At 40.2% G+C, this 21915-nt stretch overlaps 1 protein-coding gene across 3 annotated transcripts in view; it reads right to left on the reverse strand.

Annotated features, from left to right (window-relative positions):
* MYO1B (myosin IB) overlaps positions 1-21915 on the reverse strand; it is a 114043-nt gene that overhangs the window by 68654 nt on the left and 23474 nt on the right. For all 3 annotated transcript variants that reach the window (XM_074145754.1, XM_074145755.1, XM_074145753.1), the window contains exon 3: positions 14402-14517. In XM_074145754.1, coding sequence (XP_074001855.1) covers positions 14402-14517 — 116 coding nt within the window. The remainder of the gene's footprint in view (positions 1-14401; positions 14518-21915) is intronic.

The raw sequence follows: 21915 nt of genomic DNA on the forward strand, positions 1-21915 counted from the left end.
CAGATGGCCACAACTTGTGCCAGGGAAGGTTTAGATTGGATATTAGGAAAAATTTCTTCACTGAAAAGGTTATCAAGCATTGTAACAGGCTGCACAGGGAAGTGGTTGAGTCGCCATCCCTGGACGTACTTAAAAGACATGTAGATGTAGTGCTGAGGGACATGGTTTAGCAGTGGACTTGGAAGTGCTAGGTTAATGGTTGAACTTGATGGTCTTAAAGGTCTCTTCCAACAAAAACAATTCTAAGATTCTATGACTTTTCCTCAAAAACCTCCCTACAGAGAGGTCCAGCCAGCGTTTCTTCCCCAAATACTCTGCCTGTACAACCTCACAGCTCACCACAGCACAGTCTGTCCCTGACCCTTTTCTCTCTTGCAGGATGGCACACGTTTCCCCTCCAAGCAAGCAGGAGGCTTTATCTGTTTTGATCACTTCCTTTTTATTGACTAACAGTCCAAAAAAATGTAATTTTTTGAAAATCAACAGTGGTCTTTCCCCAGCACTGTACACAAAAGCCAAAAATGCAGCCTATGATTTTCTATTTCAACAACATCTCTTTAGAACTGCGTTTTAGTATGATGGAAAACAAGAAACGCCTTTTACCAGGAGCTTATGACCCAGCTGTTGTATTGTTTCCCTTCAACTGGTGGAAAACAGGATCTCTGAAGCTGAGGATGACGGTGCCACTTTCTAATCCAGACTACAAAATAATTTCTTCCTCTAAATCTCAGCAAACACTATCAACCCCAGGTAAGAGTGTCCACATCCAGTATTCAACAGTTCAATCCTATAAGCTAGCAGTGAAATTTGCCCAGCAGACTGTCAGGAGAGTGACCTGGGCACAGGTCCAAGGTTGGGTCCTCCAAAGTAATGTAATGTGGTGGCAGAGAGGAGCAGCGGGCAGAGCTTTGATGCTGCAGATAACCAAGCTGACACGTCAGTCTCCTTCCCTGGTAACGTGTTAATCATGGTAAGCCCACTAGGGCGTACCAAATTGAACTAACATGGACCAGTGCCATCTGTACACGCCATAAACACCTGCAGCTGCACAAAAACAACACATCTAACTCGTGACTTAGTTTGCCTAACGAAGGCAATTAAAATAGTGAGGTCTTACTTGGAGCAGGTTCCTGTTATCAGCTGAAGTGAATATATGCATAAGCCAAGGCGGGGGGAAGCAAGTATCTCCATGTCCTGTGCTTTTCAGAAAAGCAGCTTGGCTTGGATTCCCCTTTGACTAGTCTAATTCCTTGAAATTAAATCAGCCAGCTGGATGCCACATAACCATCACCTCCTTACCCATACTAATACTCAGCCCATGGGCCTAGCATGAACAAGTAACTCCCATTTCCAAGGCACAGCATTAACCAGATGAGTTTGTAACCCAAACAGCCTCTCACCCCACATTCCGGGCTGTATTGCCAAAGGCAGCCAACTAGCCCCTACACAATCGCACAGGAGGACACAGCTGGGCCTCCTACCGACCTACAGCAAATCGGCCTGCTGCAACGTGCACTGCAAAGATTTTAAGTTTCTTGGGGAAAAAAGCACTTCTGTTTACAAAAACAACAATTTCACTGGGCTATGATATCCTTGAAGGGAAGTACAGGAAAGTGTTTTTCATTGTTTTATTAAAACCATATTTAATTACATGTAGCTTATTTCCTAAGATAAATCAGCACTTGCATTCTTGATTTAATGACTGCTTAAACCAGCCAACTTCTTGCACTTGGTGGTTTTACTGCAGAAGTATATGCTGAACCTTTTTGGTAGTCACATTTTGTGTCAGAAGGTCCATACTGTTCCTTGAACTGCCAGCCTGACTGCACCAAACAAGCCTGTGGCCATCTGCAAGGGAAACAGTTTCATGGCACACCAGAAACGCTGGTGGCAAGAGACTCGCGTTTCTCCATGGACCTTCTGAAGCTTTGCAGCCCCTGAGGTCAGGATTGTAAAAATTAGGATTTATCCCATTAACAAAGGCATTCCCCAGTTCAAATGGAGTAGTAAGGGGTCAGAAAGCTGAACAGGACAGTAAGGAAAGAGAGACAAACTGATTCTCCTTGCTTGGCTTCTGTCAGAGTTTAAAGGATGCAACATTCTTTTTAAATCCCAGTTTACTATTTCATCTACATACTAGCAGATTTGAATTGCACCTCTGAACTCTTGCATATATTTGGAAATGAAGGGCTGGGGGACAGAGGAAAAGGGGGCACAAGAAAAAACAATCATTCCCTTTCTGCACCGAAATATCCAGACTCTCAATATTTTACAGAAAATTGAATTAGTTCCTGTACCTAATACAGCACATGCATGAAAATTAGGGAAGTTTGCTGGTCAAACACACATGTTCAGTACATGTCAGCTTTGACCAAATTTTACATAAAAGAAATCTTTTTCTGCAGAACAAGCCATGCTTTGAGTGTGCTGCTGCACTGTGTGAACAGCACACTAAAAGTAAACTCCTCCAATAAAAAGGCAATTCATCTTGACTTAGGTGGCTAAGCATAATACGTATTACATCAAAATAAAACACTGAGAAACAATTATTCCTCGTTCTTAAAACACTGATCATGGCTAAACACAGGTCCTTGCAATTATCCACAGCTATTTCAGAAAAAAATAGGCTCAGAGTACAGGTTAAGTGAAATACTTTGAAGACAATAATCCTATTAGAGGAACAATGATCACTGTAACTTGGCTTTTCCTGTACAGAAGGGAATATACTGTTAGTCGCTTTTTTTTCCTTTTCTTCTTTAATTTATTTTTTAAATAGAGTGTATCTTTGGGCTTTATAGTTTGAGCTTGTCAAAATCAGTGGCAGAGCAGAGATACTCCATGTAAAAATGCCAGTGACTTCTTGATCTCACAAACGAAAGCACAGTAGGGCTGTACAATAGGGCTGTACTGCTTGCAGGGTTTTCCAGAGGCAGAGGAGAGGAGTGTGCTGCTCTTAGAATTTCACACAGGAAAATGTTTAGCAAACAGGCAGTGTTCCATGTTGCTGCCTCAAAAAACCATACTCCTGCTTAGCAAAAAGAAAACCGGAATTTTATTTGCAGCTGTAAGAAGCACCATCCTGAAGTCAGAAATTTCCTCCTGACACTGTAAGGGCAGAGATATTCCAAGTCAAGTTTTGGATTCCACAATAAGTATGCTCATGCAGGGACTTCACTCACTGAAAATAATTTTATTGCAAAAGTAAAAATACTATCTTAGACAAGCTTGCTCTACTCTGCTAACTGAAGAATGAAAAATAAACTTATTCCTTTATTCTAAAGTAGTTAAAGGTGTTCCGGTACTCAGGGGAAGATGAACAGTGAAGTGAGGTGCCCGGCCTCACATACTCACTTCGCAGAAAGGGACTTGCTTTCAAAGGTCTCATCTCACAGGACAACAGCACGCTCAAGCACAACTAAACTCCAGTATACTGCACATACCCAAAAGATAAAGCATCTCACATAAAAAGATGTGTCCTGGAGTGACTTCATAGCTCTGCCTGGTGAGATGGGTAAAGAAACATCAGCCATGTGTTAGTGCAATAGACTGCGCCGGAAGGCAACACAATTTGCCATCAGAAAAAGTGCCGAGCACTCCACCAAATTCTGATTACAATATTGGAGAAAACAGATTATTATCGCATCCTCATAGCTGTTTGTAAGCTGAAGTAAGTTGCTGTTCATCAGATTTGAAATCTAGGCTCTGTAACACAAAAGCTAGCATGCACCTGCCCACAAGTTCATCAGAGACAACAGTGACAAAACCGCAAGTAATTCAGTTATCCAGAAATCATCTGATGGGCAACGTCAACACTATGTAATTACACAGGTGTGTTGCTACTTGGAGGAGTTACTGAATTTTTACATTTTGCATGTAATTCTTAAGTACCCTTAACAAACCAAGTAGTTTGTTAGGAAGTTAAAAAGCCTTACGCAACTTCTTTTTGGCCTCCCAGCTCTCTTTCCTAAATGAAGTATCACTCATGAATCCCTGGATGAAGTAGGCACTAAGGCTTATCTGAGCTTCCGAGAGCTTGTTAGCTCAGGTATGACATCAAGCTAATGAGTTTATTCAGTCTAAAAAGTGGCACTTGCTCAAATTTGAGTGTGGGATGACTGGTCAAAGCAAGAAATGAAAAGCCTTCTTCAAATTGCTCAAACACCAGGCTTCAGTCCAGCCCACGGGGACTATTTCCAGGGACAATGTGTTTCAACAACCATGTCCTTGGTTGGTCTGCTGATGCTCAAGGAGGATGTCAACTGCACACATCTTTTTTGTCCTGTGGATATATCCTCTTTAAGAATCGTCTTGGAGCAATTACGACCAGTTACAGTTCGAACTCCACAAGATTTAGCAACTAAAAATCATCTCTGCAGTATTTAAAAGGAAACTACGTATACAAGAAAAACGCAGATTTGAACTAATTTACTGAAATGACCACAATTAAGCTTTGTAGTTCAGACCTTTGTTTGTCAACCCCAGTCCCAACTCTCTTATCTATTCAAAACATAAGTAGAAGATTATTCAATGTGCTAGACAGTAAATATTAAGACTGTGTATTTCCTGATTCATAACATGAAAAAGTTTATCTTTAATAACCCAAACTATATTAACCATAATGTAGCCAGAGTTGAAGAAATTGGAGCCTTTTGCATAAAGCTGCCAATAAAAAGAGATTGAACGGAAAACATTCTGCCTCTAAAGGTGATACAAAAGCTGGAATTTTACTGAAGTTTCTTTAAGGCTTTAAATATTAGCCTTGTTTACGCTGTCTCTAAAACCATGACAAAGGCTCCTAGGAGAGCAGATGGGCATTTTCTGGTGTGTTATAAATTGCTAGAAAAAAAAAAAAAAAAAAAAAGAAAAGACAACCATTAAACACAATGAGACACTTCCAATGAAAGGACGACAGCTGTTCTTAATTGCAATTTGAAATCTCAGATCTTAAGAGAGTATCATGCTGCCAATTCAGGAAGGGCATAAAAAAAATTCTGGTCTATGTACACACAATGCATAAAATGCGATTTCTCTCATTTCTGACAGGGCCTCTACCTTCCTCTTCCCTTCAGTCTGCATTTAAGAATTGAAACATAGTAGTGTCTCCTTTGAAGTACTTCTCATTCTTTTCAGCATGCAAAAAGTCCCCAAATTCTAATGAAAAGAAAAATGAAGTTATCATATCCTTTTTTAAATATCAAGTTACATTTAAAGCTACATGAAGTGTTCAAAAATGCTTCTTTTATTTCCAAGTCGCACCATAACATCAGCCAATTTTCTAATCGGAAGAACCTTATTTTGTTAAGCAGCAAAAAAAAAGGCTAGTCTTAGCCTAGGCATACAAATTACAAGCCAGAAGCAGAACTATTTGAAATGTTGAGAAGAGACAAAGAATCACAGAATCACAGAAAATTTTTGGTTGGATGGGACCTTTGAGATCATCGAGTTCAACCAACAAAAAAAAAAAAAAAACACACCAAAAAATCCCAGAACACCAAAACCAAACCAAAACAAACACCCACAACCACACACCACACCACCCACAAACAGACACAAACCAACAATCTCGGGCACTAGAGCATGCCCTAAAGTGCCACGTCTACACGTTTCTTAAATACCTCCAGGGATGGCAACTCCACCACCTCCCTGGGCAGGCTGTTCCAGTGCCTGACCACTCTCTCAGTAAAGTAATTCTTCCTAATATCTAATCTAAACCTCCCCTGCCGCAACTTTACACCATTTCTTCTGGTCTTGCCATTATTCCCTTGGGAGAAGAGTCCAACACCCACCTCTCTACAACATCCTTTCAGGTAGTCATAGAGGGCAATGAGGTCCCCCCTCAGCCTCCTCTTCTCCAAACTAAACATGCCCAGTTCCCTCAGCCTCTCCTCCTATGACTTGTTCTCTGGACCCCTCACCAGCTTGGTGGCTCTCCTCTGGACACGCTCCAGCACTTCAATGTCCTTCCTGTAGTGAGGGGCCCAGAACTGAACACAGTACTCGAGGTGAGGCCTCACCAGCGCCGAGTACAGAGGCACCATCACTTCCTTACTCCTGCTGGCCACGCTATTCCTGATACAGGCCGGGTGGATCATTCCTGATACACAAAGTATCACATACATGTGTATACATACATGTGTATACACGCATGTTTATATGTGTATACACACATGTGTATCATTCCTGATACACAAAGAGCCGTTGTGCATTGACAAATGTGGAGAACTGCATTACAAAACTGAAAACTGCAGCTCCTTTCCTTTATTAAGTGCCCGCTTCATTCACAAAATTCAGTCATACTGAATGGATTCCCAAGCAGTCTGTGTGAATTAGAGATTCTACTTTAAGTGAAAATGCAAATTAATCTAAAAAAAAAAATCTCAGCATTTTATATCCTAAAAATATCAATGGCATAATATGAACGCTAGCCGGAAAGTTTGAGTTCCAGGAAAATGAGAGAAATGGCATCTGGCATAAAAGTTACCATTAGTTTAGACTACTGAAGCATTAACACACATCTCCAACTATTCAACATATATTAAGGCTTTTTTTCACTTTTTAAAAAATTATCTTTGCTCTAACAATCTAGTCAACTCCCAAACTTTTTTTTTGCTTACAAATAAACATAGAGTATAACAAATACACTCAAATGCAAAAAAAAAAGGAGAGATCATCACAGATAACTGAAAACATTTGAGACTATCCCTTACATGACTGAAGTCAAATGTGAAAGTATGCTGTGTACAGAGGTACAAGTAAATATTTGAAAACAGTTCTGAAAACAAAGTTATTTTGTTGAGGTTCTAAGCCAGCAGTTAATTCATGAAAGATGCCCCAAGATTATATTCCTTCATACACCATGACAATTATAGAGTTACAGAAGCATCTGGAACAGATCCTGAGTTAAGTGTTTCCCTTACAAACTCACTATCTTTTAAAGGTACCTAATTGTATTTCTTGCAAGCTTCTTCAAAAAGTCCACTGGACACATCAGTGTTGGCTAGGACCACACACGGCTTTCCAAATGAGAAACTGATGGATGAGCAGGCTCTACCGGAGCCAGGTGGGTCCTGCCCAGAGAGGGGGGCCTCTGGCAGCAGTACTTCAGGAACTGTGAATGAGCACTGCCAACTGATATGCTATGGAGACCGAAATCATTCGTGAGCCAGTGGATCTGGTGCTTTTCAATAATTTTGCCATGGCAGCATATGCTGCTGTAGCTTCTGAGAGACAGAGAGATGCTGGAGGGTGAGACCAGAGGCAGGTCCTCTGCCTCCCGGGGTATTTTGGGAGACAGTTTTGTCTTGATGCTTTTTATATCCCCTATAGTCTATATATACACTCCTTCCTAGCCTAGGAAGTGTTTAAATGCCACAACAGCACAAAAATCCACCTGGACTCTACACTGCCAGACTCTCTGATGTCTGGGAGAGTCTATGTGGAGGCAGCTCTGGCAGCTCCACCCCACCTGTGCTGCGGCTCTGCGGCTACACACAGCATCATACGTTTTCATGTTAGAAATCCTGTCCCCTAGACACTTACAGAAAAATGACAGCACCAGTGCCATACAAAAAGAACTTAAAAGGCCTTTTCGTTTCTTAATTTAGGCAGTGCTACTTAGAGGACCAACAGAAAGGCTCATTCCAGTGAACTTTGGAATCCCGTCTAAATGTCACTCCAGACCATTTAAAAAAATTAAAATAAAGCTCAACATTCATCTATACACTGCTTTTCCAGGCTGTTTACACTTTTTGGATGTTGGGTGCATTTTTTGAGCCTCCTTACAACCACACGTCCTGCTATAAATCAGTTCCTGTATTATTACGCATTATTACAAAATTTCATGCAATCTGATACCACCGGCAAACAAGCAACTACTGTTCTTGTCAATAAGACTATATTCACCTCTGAAGCAGTGGGGTGACATGGCTGCATTATGTGCAACCCAAACCAACTAAAACAGCCCAGCTCAAATTTCAGGAAAAAGCTAAATTTATTGTTGCACACGAGAGAAACCTTGCTTTATACTCTAAGCCTTCAAGTTCACAAATCACTTCCAAAATGCTCTTTGGAGAATCAGGTGGCCATTTCAATACAGCCACATCACAACTGCATTCCACAAAACTCTGTTTTCTCAGAAGGGCTTCTGAGGTCTCCTACCAAGTATAAAATTTAGTAAGCTGAGCACCCCATGCCAGCAGCCTGCAATAGAAGAGGCTGTTCTCAGGCATGAAGTCCTTCTGACTCTTGAAGCACATGTGATGCTTCATCCCCTTTTCATCTCTATTCTTGAGAAATTTACATTCATGGATACACTATATCCAGTACTGCCTCACTTATAGAGGTTAACAAAGTAATAAGCCTGACCCCTTCCAAAATAAAACTTCAATATTCTCTGTAGGTTGGGTTTTTTTTCCCCCTTCTTCTTTCAACTGATTTCTAGCATGGGTTTAACAATTAGGTACTGGCATAATTGCTGTCTATGATTTCTGTAAGCCATAGATGTTCCCTCCCTGCCCAGTGGTTAATTTTGCCAACTAACCTCTGAAGTGATCATTTTCCCTTGACTGAAAGGGAAGATGTCTTCTGAAAGAGGCACTCTGCCGAGCCACATGAATGAGTTCAAAGACTGAGTCTCTGGAGAAGTCAGGAATTATTGGGAATAAGAATAAAAGGTTTGTAAAAAGAGGATACTGCAAGGGGAATAAAACTATAGGGGGGCATTTAAAAAAAAAAAAAACCAAAACAAAAACAAACAAACCAACCGCCCAAAAAACCCAAAACAAACCAAAAAAAAAACCCACAACAAAACAAGCACCCCCAAAAAACCCACAAAATGAAAGCAAATGAAGATGAGGAAGATGAGGAAAGGACAAACTGAAAAGGAAATGCTAAAATAAACATGAAGGGGCAATGAAGGACACTAAACTATGGTCCAGGCTCTCACCCCACCATCTCCTTCTTCAACAAATAAAGATAGCTACATTGTATCTTAAAGCTTTGCTACCTCTGGGAGAAAGCCGAGTTTTACATATAGGCAAAACCTATCATTCACAGCTGCCCTTCAGACAAAAATATTTGCTTTAAATCAAGGAGGAAAAAGAGTTACTGTAACCTTGGTGTTTCCAAAGTCATGCAGTCCTGGCATACCAGCAAAAAAAGCCAGAAGCAAAAATATAGCTTCTATCCTCACTGCTTCCATTGGCTCAAAACTTGAAAAGGAAACAGCAAATTTTACCTACTGTCAGAGAAATTGCAGATATTCACAGGATAATGATTTGTCCCAATAATTACTAACATGATGATCATTGAAATTGGAAACATTAATAAGTTCCTCATACTTGCATTTTAATAGGTATCAGGTTGGTATCTTTGTGCTTGTATCCTATACAAAAGCAAACTAATTTTCAGGAGTTGCCTGCAAGAGTTCAAGTCTCTCTATAATTTGAAAGCTTTTAATGCAAAACTATTGTCCCTTCAGAAACATTTGACTTAAAAGAACTAATAACAAATAAATAAAATAAACAGCAAAATTGCCTAAGTGGAATTCAACGGATGTCTGATAAAAGCCTTCTCCAGATATTTTCCTGCTCTCCCAGTTATTCACCATAAATACTTCAGTGCAGAGCTAAAAAAAACAAATGCACGTTGACTCCGAACTCCTACTTGCTTGTAGCTTGTTAGGAGTACAGTTGCCTCTTTCTGTTTCGTCCCTTAAGTTAAAGTAATCTGCGATTTTCCTAAAGTGAGCAGGTAAGGCTTTTCAGACCATGAAGGGGAGCAAAAAGCCTCATGCCATGCTACCTCCCAGAGACAGAGAGCTGCTAGTAGCCAGGAGCCGACGTTAAGATAGAAAATGCAAGAAAGCACCTACTCTGCAGTTCCTTAAAGCAAATCTGTTACTGGTAGGCAAGTGAAACAGCATGATGCTTACAAATAAATGATATGATAAGCTATTTATTTCCTATTGCGTTCACTTCGAAGATGCCAGCAGATGCCTTTTTCACTTGTAGAAGTCAATGTAAATAGTAAAACAGACAGCTTGGTTCTCTCTCACGTCTGGGTTACCCACAAGGTAAGCAAAACAGCAATTACATCAACTGAAATAGTAATTACATCAACTAAAAGAGCAGAACAGAAGGGTAAGGACTGCACAAATCAAGCAGCAAACCAAGCAGTAAACTGTTTGAACACTGAAATGTCATACTCTGCCCTGTCAAGACAGAGGCAAGTTTGATCCTGCCTTGCAGAGGAGGACAAAACCAGCAAGATTAATAAAAAAGATTTTAAAAAAAACCCAAAAAACAAAGAAACAAAAAAAGACAATTCAAAAGCTTGGTAAACTTCCTATTACAGCTATGCAAATAGCCACAGACTATGAAAACAAGCATTCAGGAGGCCTAGAAAAGTAACACTTTATTACATGGTGCCACAACAACAGTGGTGTATTTAGAGAGGAAAGGACTATTAAAATAAAATCTCTTTGATCAAATTTTATCAGGTATAACACTATCCAAAATCACCTGATCAGAAACTTTCGCCCAGAAATTCAGTTTAGCTGCCCATTTAAACGGCTTTACTCTATAGTTTCCACAGAACATTTAAAAACAAAACAAAAAAAAACCAACAACCACCAAACAACTGCCACTCAAAGCCTGCAATTAAGTATTAACTAGCGTCACTGAAAGCGTCAGTCACTCTTGCAGCCGCTCTTGAGGAAACATAGAGCATATGACTAGGTGTTCACTCCCTCATCTTTCAGATTAGGGCTAAGAAAACACGTGAACAAATTTTCACTCACATGGGTGTATGTTTCCTTCAATGAGCATATATGGGAAAAAAATCTCTAGGTATGGATTTGCTTGATGTCATTATATACTACTTTCTCTTTTTCCTTCATTTTTCATTTGCTCACCAAGCCTGCTATTATACTGGGATTGCTGGCATTCTTAAGCACATCTCCCCTCACATACCAATCCATCACATCCAAAGACTTGCACACACCTCAGACATAGACAGAAGGTCATACAAAACTACTGAAAAATAAATAAAACATGATTCAGATTCCTTGTTTTCCAGGAGCTCCTACACTGAGATGGAGCTCTGGGAATGTCCCATGGCAGTCTGCTCCAGAGACGCTGATGCTTAAAACCTGTGATTCTCAAACCTGCAGGTTCTCTCCAAAATGACAGACCTTAGAGAATATGAGCTACCATGTTAACAAGTGACAACGTGTTTCCTTCTGACAGAAGAGTTTTGGTGCCATACAGACTTGGTTTCTATAGGAATCTCAAATCAAACCACTGCTAGAAATTTTTTTGCAATAAATTCTTTGCATGTTTCTCGCTAGGACTATTAACAAAATTAGATTATTTGTCCAAAGGAGATGCTGAAATAAGAAACACACTATATATCAATTTATTTCTAGACATACTTTCTAGGTCACAGGCATTAGTTTCCTTGTAAATGTTCAAGAGTTTTGCTTTGCTCAGGACTATGCAATAGGAATCAAAAGTCTTTACCAAAAGCACACTTAAGTGGTGCATCGGGCTCACCCACAATCAATTTTTCTGAAGAGGCCATTGCTCAAGGGAGATTTACGCATCAAAGAAAAATAAGTATAGAGATCTCCACAAATCAGTGTGGAGCTTTTTAGCCCCACATCAGAAGAAATACCACAAATTGCAATTTGTCTCACAGCATCTCTTCATTAAAGTTCCTGAGCAGCTAAAAAAAACGCACCTTGAAGATTGTGAGGTCTCTGTGGAAATGTAGCAACCTCCCCAGATATGCCTGAACCCTGCTTTTAACAGCGGTCTCCTAATCCCAAGATCAATCAACACTAGCATTAGCTGCAAGCTCCAAGGCTGCGATGATGCGATCTCTGTCCCAAATCCAGTTCTTGGCCTGTACTGACCAGCGTGGTAAGAAAGCATCCCATTGATGATCAGTCTAGGCTGGGTTGCAGCAGGACCATATAGTCACCCTGGAAGCTCACCTCACAGTCTATTAACCAGCATTCAGGTACCAGCTCTACGTTCACAGAGTGAACAAGTGGACTGTCATCAATCCTTAGGCTACAGCACACGGCACTACATATTAAAGGGGATGAAAAGTTGTTTAGGCTTCTCAGAGATGGGGTAAGGCAGCCTGCATAGCCCTCATTTTAGACACCTACAATATTTTAAAAGTACGTTTTAAAGACATTGAGAAGTTTACCAACTTTCAGAGACAAAAGCAACTCTCTTGATTCTGCGGTTTTCATAAGCATCTACAGTCAGGTGGGAAGGGAAGCAAGGTCATCATAAAGTAAGATCTTTTTATATTTGTACAGTATGAAAAGAAAACACTGTATCTGTAAAAAAAACCACAAAAACAAAACAAAAACACCAAAAAATAAAACCATAACAAAGATTATTTTGTAATCCTGTCTTTTTAAAGATACATTGTAGCAGCTGTCAAAAGAAAACATTTTCATACAGAGCCAATACCAAATAAAGCAAATTTGTGGAAAGATCACATCTGTCCAAGACAAATTAGTCTTACACTTTTCATGACTTGGCATTCTATCCAAACTTGCAAGGAAATCTAATAATATCACACAGTTGAGATGTCCTGACATAAGTTAAAATTCAACATTTTCTTACTTCAGACTACTGCTTTTAAAGTGGATTTCTAGTATTTGGACTCCAGAAGTTCTTGCTCTGAGACAACAGCCTGACCATACAATTATTGTATTAGTGTTGAATGATGTTTACGAAACATTTTTCTACCAAGTAAAGACTCTCATAATACACATAAGAATAACTGTTGACTGTTTCTATTCTGGAAAGACATCTCTTGAGAGATGGAAAAATGTTGAGATCAATATATTACTATGTACTTGATTCAACATGTAACCAAGCACATAGTTCTGACTTTCAGAATGTCAAACTGTAACTCCCAAATTTTATTTTTAAAATCCTCCGTCATATGACAGCAAATTTTATGCAGCTGAACAAAGTTAGCAGAGCAGAAAGTTCTTTTAGCAAGCAACTGTGTTAATTTAGCAAGCAATTGTGCTTGCTAAACAAAAAACATGAAGAAAGAAGACCTGAACATAGCCAGAGTTTAGATCCAAGAGGGCCAGGAACTACCAGGAACTTATTTGATCCGATTAATTGGCTATTTGTATTTCAGCCAACGTCTCTGGACTTCACAGATAAAGTGTGAGGGCAAAAATTAATCAGAATAAAATAAATTCCAGAACTCTTTCCATACATAAGTTCTTTTTAAGCTAAAAACTAACACTGAAGGAAGATGAATAAATTTACAGCCATGTTTAGACACTCTTCTGATCGCTGATCACTCAAGTCAGTCTCCTGAATATGAGACCACAAAGTCAGGTGGCAAATTCACAACACGCTGGAAACACTTCTCTATCCCAGCACCACGCAGAGAAGAGGAATAGCTGGCTTTAAGCTCACCACTATGATGTCTAACAAGATAAAACAATTACCATGACATACAGACCCTGAAGACAAGATACCTCATTTTCAGCCATACTACCTACACCTGTGATCAAAGTCTTGTCCTATTATGGACAGGGCTTAACCACATTCCATTACTCTCAACAATTCTGACCAGGCCCAAATAATGCAGGTCCTGTCAGTTCTCTATAACCACAAGGCAAAGCCCTTGACTTCTTTGCAATATGCACCCTTGTAGAGGAAGTACAGAAGGTGAAAGAAAGTCAGAATAAGAGTTTATACCTACTTCCCAGCCTTCTATTACTAAATTCAGACTTGAAATTTACAACACATGCAAGTCATATTTTGCAATATTATATGCCTGCCTATATACTATATATTTTAACCTTAAAATTTGCATTATGGTACTCTGACTGCCCTTTTACAATGGGCTCATTTGCACCCAGCACAGAGGAGACCAAGCTTTTATTTTCCTACAGACCATTCAGACATATTGGATATGTTTCTGCATTTGTCATGGGGTTTTTTCATTCTTTTGCTTGCGTAAAGAGAAATTAAGAGTTTCAGATATCAAAATTAACACTATACGACTCAAACATTTTTACCACATAGAGGCTTTCAGAAGGAATCTGGACTTCAAAATGAACAGATTTTCTCAAAAACAGACTACTTACTTTACAATGCAATAATAAAGTCTACTGCTAACAATTACAGGAAAATGCTCTGATCTAAATACTTGAAACAGGAGAGTAACTCATCTTGACTTCTCTTTAAAATAAGGATGAAGTAATAAAAATTCATTTCAGAGGAGTGGTGGTGTGGTTTTGGGCTTTTTTTTTTTTGCTTTAATCAACACAGACCTTTTGGTGACAGTCACAGCTGGTACCATCTGTTTCAGGACAGAATGAAAACTACAACTTCTCCACAGTACTTACATGTGAGGACTGAGTTCATAAAAGTTTCGGTTTCTATATTCTTCCACTTTCTCTGGAGTATAAATGGGAAGAGATCTGTAGGGGTTTATTGATATCACCACGCTGCCAATGTATGTCTGTTGGAAAAAAAAAAAAAAATTGTGGATTTTTCTTTTTAACATACTTTTGCCACTTATATATTATTCACCCATTTAATACTTATGCACACACACACAAAAAGCCTAATTGTAGCAATGAATAAATATGTACATACGCTCAAACACCTTTTAGATCTCTCTCAATAATCACTGTTGGGTACCAAGTTGCTATTTCTACATAACTGAAAGCCTCTTACAAACGTTGGTTTTTTTGTTGTTTTATTTTTTTAACAAGAAAGCCCAATCATACAATATTTCTGTGACTAATTCAGTTAGGGGAGGGAAAAGGAAAAGGACACAGATGTTCACAAAGAACTGACTCCATCTGCATGGCAAATGTCACATGAGCTTTGCTGCAGCCCTTGTGCACTCATACAAAACCATGCAAAGCCAAAGCCAGAGTCAGACCGCGCTCCCTCACCTGAGGAGAAGCTTCATGCCATCTCTCCAAAGCCTCAGGCACAGAAGAGCTTCAACTGGAAAGAAACCTGAAGGCTAATAGCCTCTGACAGGTTTCTATCAACAGAGTGATTTACTGTCAGGATTCAAGTCAGTCGAAGTCCTGCCATGGTTCCTCAGCAGACGTGAAGTCTAATTTTTATTTACAGATTCTAAAAATACTTGCCATGACCCTTGGAAAGCACAGAGAGTAATGAGTTGTTTTACTATGTTAGGTCCCGTTCACTAACAAGCTGAATGAAGACTGATACTGTACACCCTGATAACCATGTCGGCACATGACACAACCTGCCTTTATGAAGCCTACTGCTGGGTGCCCTGCAGCTCTCTACACCTCCTCCAGCTGCAAGGGCTGCATTCAAATACACCCGAGTGGCAAGAAATGCCACAACCCCATCCCACTCTGCCTGCAGATACTGATCAAAGATTAATTAAACCCCAAGTGTTTGGTATCTCTTTCCACAACCATTAAATAAATAAATAACACCTGGTGAAACATGGTCTTCCAATAACCTGGGACTCCCTGGGAGGTATAAAGGCTGTACTCAAAAGCCACAGGTTCCTGTTATGTGGATTACACTTGCCAGTGACTACTGAAGAAAAACAATGGCTTCTACGTAGACATAAGACTTTAAATGGCCCCTTCCCCACAACACCTTAGCACCTCAGAATCACTATTTGGATCTATCCCCACAATTTTCCTTACAGCAAAGTGCTATAATATGTACTTTTAAATGAGAAAAGAGGCACAAAGAGCCCAAGTTAGTCACCAACAGGTTCAACAGAGCATCAAATTATCTCCAGAGCTGCAGTCGCAAATTAACAATACTAAGTGCTGCAACCCTTCCCCATCTTTCACATCTAAAGCAATTTTCTGCTAAATACTAAACAAATTTGGTCCTAAGCAGAAAGCCAGGAGAGCAAGATTTCCCGTCTTCCACAGTGTGTGTGTGCGTATGCACTCACATAGCATTTTCTGTCCTATGTAAAATAGAGTTGAAGAAAATAGACTGCAGTGATAAAACAAGTAGTATGAGGCTTCCAGAGACTCTCATAGGTCATCCTTGCAGTGTTTACTACCCACAGGATGAAACAGAAGCAACCACTGCTGTCAACTTGTCCTATAGCTGCTGCTACGATGAAACACAATACTTCACTAATTGGACTCAAGACTTACCATTTCTAAACAACACATACTTTGGAACTGGCCAGAAACGTTCTGCAAAACAGTTCCGCCTATGCATCTGAGCCCAGAGCACACTAAATACCTTAGAAACAGGCTGGTTTCACACCAAGAGCCCATGCAGAGTGTTGTAGGGGGAGCGAGCGAGCCTGAAGGTGCCTCGCATCTTGGCAGCCAGGCTGGCACTAGAGAAAGGGACTGGTCCCATCTGCCTCACACTCCAACGTGGGAGGGAAGAGCTCCCAAAGGCATTCAGGTACAGACTGTTGAGAAAATCCCAAGATAATTAAGATTTTTGCTTCTTTCAAACACACACAGTATGTGTTTATATATATTTTCTTCAAATAATAAAACAAAACAAAAGGTTCTAGTTTTGTGGTCATCCCTCCCCTAAGGAGGAAAGCGTTTTCCATCTATGTCCAATCTCTTTGGCTGGACAAGAAGAAAAAGCAAAAATTGCCTTTCTACAGTGCTGACTTTGCTCTCTCAACACGCGCGGTTTTGGCAATTTGCAAGCTTACAGATTCTTGGTGAGAATAACAGATACCCAGAGTAAGCAGCTTTCTAGTCTTCACAAGTGCATGCATTCCCCTGTTAGGACTCTTTCCTGATAAAACATTAATATGTTAACTTGTTTTTAAGAATTTGTGAACTCAGCCTGTTGTGAAATCAGTGCTGGAAAGTATCAACAGAAGAGAGGTGAAGGCCAGATTTTGAAGATTGTATTTTGAAACAGGAATTCTTTGAAACTTGAAGACTTGCCCTTTTCAGCTATTCTGCTACCATAAGAGCGGAATTTAATTGCTAAGTTCCTTGAAGTATCCTGAGATGCCAAGGTAAACAAAGATGAGTGAAAGTGAAGATTTTGGGTTTTAATTTTGAATTCAAATGAGATTTATTTAGAACCATCTCTTCAGCTAAGTATTGCTTAGATGATGTATTTTGGGAATTCAAGTCAGCTGTTTATTGTCAGACATGAACAAATACAGACCATTTCCTAAAATACCAATATTTCAAAAGGTCAAATGATTATATAGAAACAAAGACATACTCATGTCCATTTTAAACACCAAGCCAAAGCATGCCAAGAAATCGTTGGTCTTGCTGCAAAGCTGCTTACAAGAACTAATACATTTCCTCTTCTAAAAATGCCAATATCTCAAAGCTGATGCCTAATAGCTACTTGCTACTGATGGTCTGTGAGATTCCATGTAACGGGGATAAACAGATCCAGAAAATAGCTTTCCCACATAACATCTGCCTTCCCACCAGAACTCTATTATAAACAAACAAAATAAATGGCTTAAGTCCTTGAGCAAGCAACAGGCACAGAAACATTCCAGTGCTGAAAGCAGAACACCCAAGAATAGTGGGATACCATACCGTGGCACCCCTGGGGCTAAAGAGATCCTTCATTTTCCCTGTTTAAGGGAAAAAATGAAACCCCAGAGGAACGGCCTCATGATGACGAATGCACAGAATGCAGTCAGGAGATCTGATTTCTTTCTTGGCCTTGACATGGTCTCGTTATGCAAGTTTGGACAAGATCTGTTGACTACTCAAGTTTTGCTAACTAGAGACTCTTGATAATACTCCTTCCTCCAAATTTCTACTTTATTGCAATAACTCACAAAGGCAAAATCCGCCTCCTTGGCATGTTCACCCAGAACCCAAACCAAAAGGACTCTTACTCATTGTTTATCAGTGCATCTGTCATGCAGCACAGCAACACTGTAATGGGCTAACATTTCACCTGCGGAAAAGAGCATCTGAATTTCTATCAGGTCAAATGACACCACATTCTGCGTTCTCCACCAAAACAACGCACACAACTCATTCCTGTTCTGTAAAGGGTCTAACTCCCCAAGCAGGAAGAAAATTCTACATCACAGTTCAACTGGAAAAGCTGATAATATTTGTTACACATCACTTCTAAGTAGTGTTGGAGATGCAATGACCAAGACACTTTGATGCCTGATTTTCTCCCCCTAGAACTGAAAGCCAATATAACTATGTCGGGGCAAGATACTAGTGCTAATTCAAGCTTATATGCACCTTACAAGACCTGTACCTAACCCAATCAGCTTTAACACTGGCTTAAGAGGAGGCCTGAAATAGCAAGATGATGTGAGGCTCCTGTTGCTTGGGAGAAACTACCAACAGCAGCCTCTCCTCAGCCAAGGGCTGGGGAAAGCTACTGCTAGAAACTGGCAAACTGCCTGAAATGCCTGTGGACTTTTTCAGCTGAGAGGTTGCAAAAACCTTACAGAGAGCCCAGCAGAAGGTCCCAAGGCACCTCTGCAGTCAGGACACAGCACGAAGCACTGCAGTGAAATCTGATACACAGGGAAGAGGCCGTACAGGTCAGCTCAAGAAGGGGAGCTTTTAGAAGACCACTAGTAGAGTTTATGGGAGAACATTTCACATGGTGCGATACAGTATATTGATAAAGCTGGTTTTCCTCCAGGCAAACTTAGTCTTGCAATACTCCCAGGGGCCCAGAAGAGAGAAGACTGCAGCTGCAGAAGCCAGGGAACATTACTGGCAGCAGTTGAGGCTGCAGCACAGGAGCTGCAGAGCTGGGGACAAGGTAACAGCCTGCTTCACATCTTTAAAAGCTTTTCTGGATCTGTGGCATCATCTGCAAAGCAAACTTTCAGTTTAGAATCATTAAGCATCTACACAGATTTACTGCAAACCTGGAAGCGTACTAGATGTCACTTGTACTAGACATCACTTTTGTCAGCTCTTAAAAAAAACCCTCAGTACTTCCTACCCATGGTAGCTGTAACGGTGCAGAAAAATTGCTGCTGCACACAAGTCACTCCTGCTATAAAAGACCCAACTGCTAATGTACCCTGCAAGAGTACTAAATTCCCAGGGCCCAATAAGGTTGCTCGATTTACTTACTTATTAAACGCCGGAGCACAGAAATAAAAAACAAAGAAATTCTAGCAAAATAAGATTGCTAGTGTGGATACTGATTCTTCCATTTATGCAGACCAATTTTAACACTCCAGATATGCATAACACACATTTCTTCAGTATTGATTACACTCAACTGCACTGGGTTCCTATGACTTTGAACAGTTTCAGATCACACCACTAAAACAATTCATTGAAATGAGAGAGATTAAAGTAAGATCAAAGAGAAGTGTGACTAGATTTTATTGGAACAAATCCAGGACTAAGGTTTGGGGAGCACTGTTTTCTTTACAAGGGGGAGGGCTGTGTTTTGGTTTTGTGGGGTTTTTTAATTTGACATATGCAAAAGTACACTTCTAATATAATGCTCATTTTCACTTGTATTTGACTGAACCATTGTGGTTCTGGATCTTGCCAGCTCATAAGCACATGTGCTGCTGCATGCTCAGAATAGCTGAGGCCAAGGAGATAGCAGACACAGAGGAAGCCTGTACTTACATGTTCTCAGTTTTCTGAACCGTCTCAAACTCAAACAGAACCTGGCAAATTTAACACTGCAATGTTACTCCATAATGAAGTTTCTCATTTTTATAAACATTAGCAACTAGATCAGTACCTTATTAAAATATCATCTATTATTTGAACAACCATGCTGTGTGCTCAAATTTGTTTTTCATTGTGGTTGGCCACAATAAAATAGCTAAATGCACCCTGCTTCTGCTCCATTGTGTTTTTTCAGGTTGGAAATGCTCACAAAGCTGCAAGACAGTGTGTTTGAAAACACTAAGGAAAAGAGTAGCATCAAGACTAAAAGCAAAACCACCTTAGACCATTTACTATTTCTAGGCCTTTGATTTACTGTGTTACTGTGTATAGCAATGTAGGTGTTTGTATTGTTTGGTGGAGAGGGATGGGCTGGGTACTTGAAAAACACAAACAAACAAACTAGGATTTCATCCTGTAATACTCCAGGGTTTGCCTCCACTGTTTCATGACAGCACACAGCAAATAAACTCTACCTGTGATCCAAGCTGTGCAGCTGCGCTTTGCATTGAGCCAATGCTGGGCTAATGCTCCTCATGCTTCATTGCGCTGGGAGCACGAGCTGAGCCTCCGGGTACCATCTGCAAGCAGCCACGCAGGTACAACACAACCCCAGGATTCCAAAGAGCAATGATCAAGTGGAAAGAACAGAAACTAACAAAGTTTCCGCAAACAGGAGCATCTATGTGGGTTTTCCCATATCCAGTAAGGGCTGGACTCGCACAGCATCACATGGCACTAATCTTTAGCAAAAGACACTTCTCTGATTCCTCTCATTAGTATTTCCCAGCAAATACACCATCTCTACAAAGTTCCTGATCGGCTCTAAAGAGGTCACAATAATCAGTGAGTTGCTACAGATAAGACAGCCTGTTTTGCACCCCCCTCACTGGAAGGGAAGCCAATGCTAAAACCAAAAGCTAGCCTGCAGTAAACTGAAAATACAAACCAGGCTCTCATAGGGTAGTCTTTCTTTCTCTCTCTCTCCATATATATACACACACACATATATATGGAGAAACCTCTCCTCCTTGGTACTATTTTTCACTGTAGTTTGGATGGAGTCCTTTCTAATTATGATTGTATGAGTGAAGAAATAGAATACTGGATTTCTAAACAAACACAGACTATTCCCCATGATAACTAAAACTCTTGCTCAAGACCACTCTCCCGGAACATCAGATTTTAGTCCCAGAAACATAATGGACAAAGTCTGTATGTTGTAGTAGGAAAAAAACCCAATCCTGGTGACCTATTATATGTACTTAATGCAGTTATTAAACATGATAGGCAGCCCTGTAAAACCTGGACAGGACAGTCAGGACTTAACAGAAGAAAACTATGTAGAAGAGCACAGGATGACTTCCTGAAACTGGGAAGAAAAAAATCAAAAATCAAGCAAAAGAAAAAACTGAGGCAATAGCATCCACAGTTCAAGCAAAACCATCTTATTGCAAGAGGAGACAAAATTAGACAGCATTAGCATGTATCGCAATCATGTACAATATGTTGATGGTTGATATAGTGACTCAAGAAGCAAAGCTCAAACACAAAGGCAGAAGGGCACATCTATGATCTAAACCAAACAATCACGACACAGACAACCTACGGCAAAGGGGATGACAATGCTGCTAAAATATTCTTCAATATAGGCTTGATCCTGCAAGTCACTGCGCAACTAGCAGCAGTTGAGCAAGCTATGGGTAACCTGCACTGGCCAGGATTAAGCCCTTAATCGTACTGCAACCTGTTTTAGATCCGAGCCCCGGAGTAAGAGTGGAACCAGAGAAAGACACCCACACAGCAAGTTGAAGCGAGTATTCAATGTTGATGCATGTGTACAGACTATCAGGTTTCTCTTCTGAGTTTCTTGAGGGCATAGAAATCTCTCTGATGCTCAGTGAATATTGCTGCTGAGCTCAAGATCATTATGACAGACTCTAATATTATTATTATTAATGAAGCAGATTATTCATCCCAGCCATCCGCCTCGCTGACTACATTGGGTTGTTTTTATACAAACAAACAGAATTCCTACACAGGATGCAATTACAGATGAAGCCTGTAAAGTAAGTGACGAGGAAGTCAACCCAAAGTAGATAAAACAAATTTTAAGGAGAGCATTTAAATACCCTACAGTGTCAGTGCTTGCTCACTTTCACGCTCACATGAATAAAACATGGTGGGGGGGATGCCTCCTGCCACGCTGCAGCCCAGGCTAACCTATATTCTTCAGGGTGAAACCCATGTTTTTACAGTACTTACAC

The sequence above is a fragment of the Numenius arquata genome, chromosome 3 (assembly GCF_964106895.1).
Source record: "Numenius arquata chromosome 3, bNumArq3.hap1.1, whole genome shotgun sequence".
Lineage (NCBI taxonomy): Eukaryota > Metazoa > Chordata > Aves > Charadriiformes > Scolopacidae > Numenius > Numenius arquata.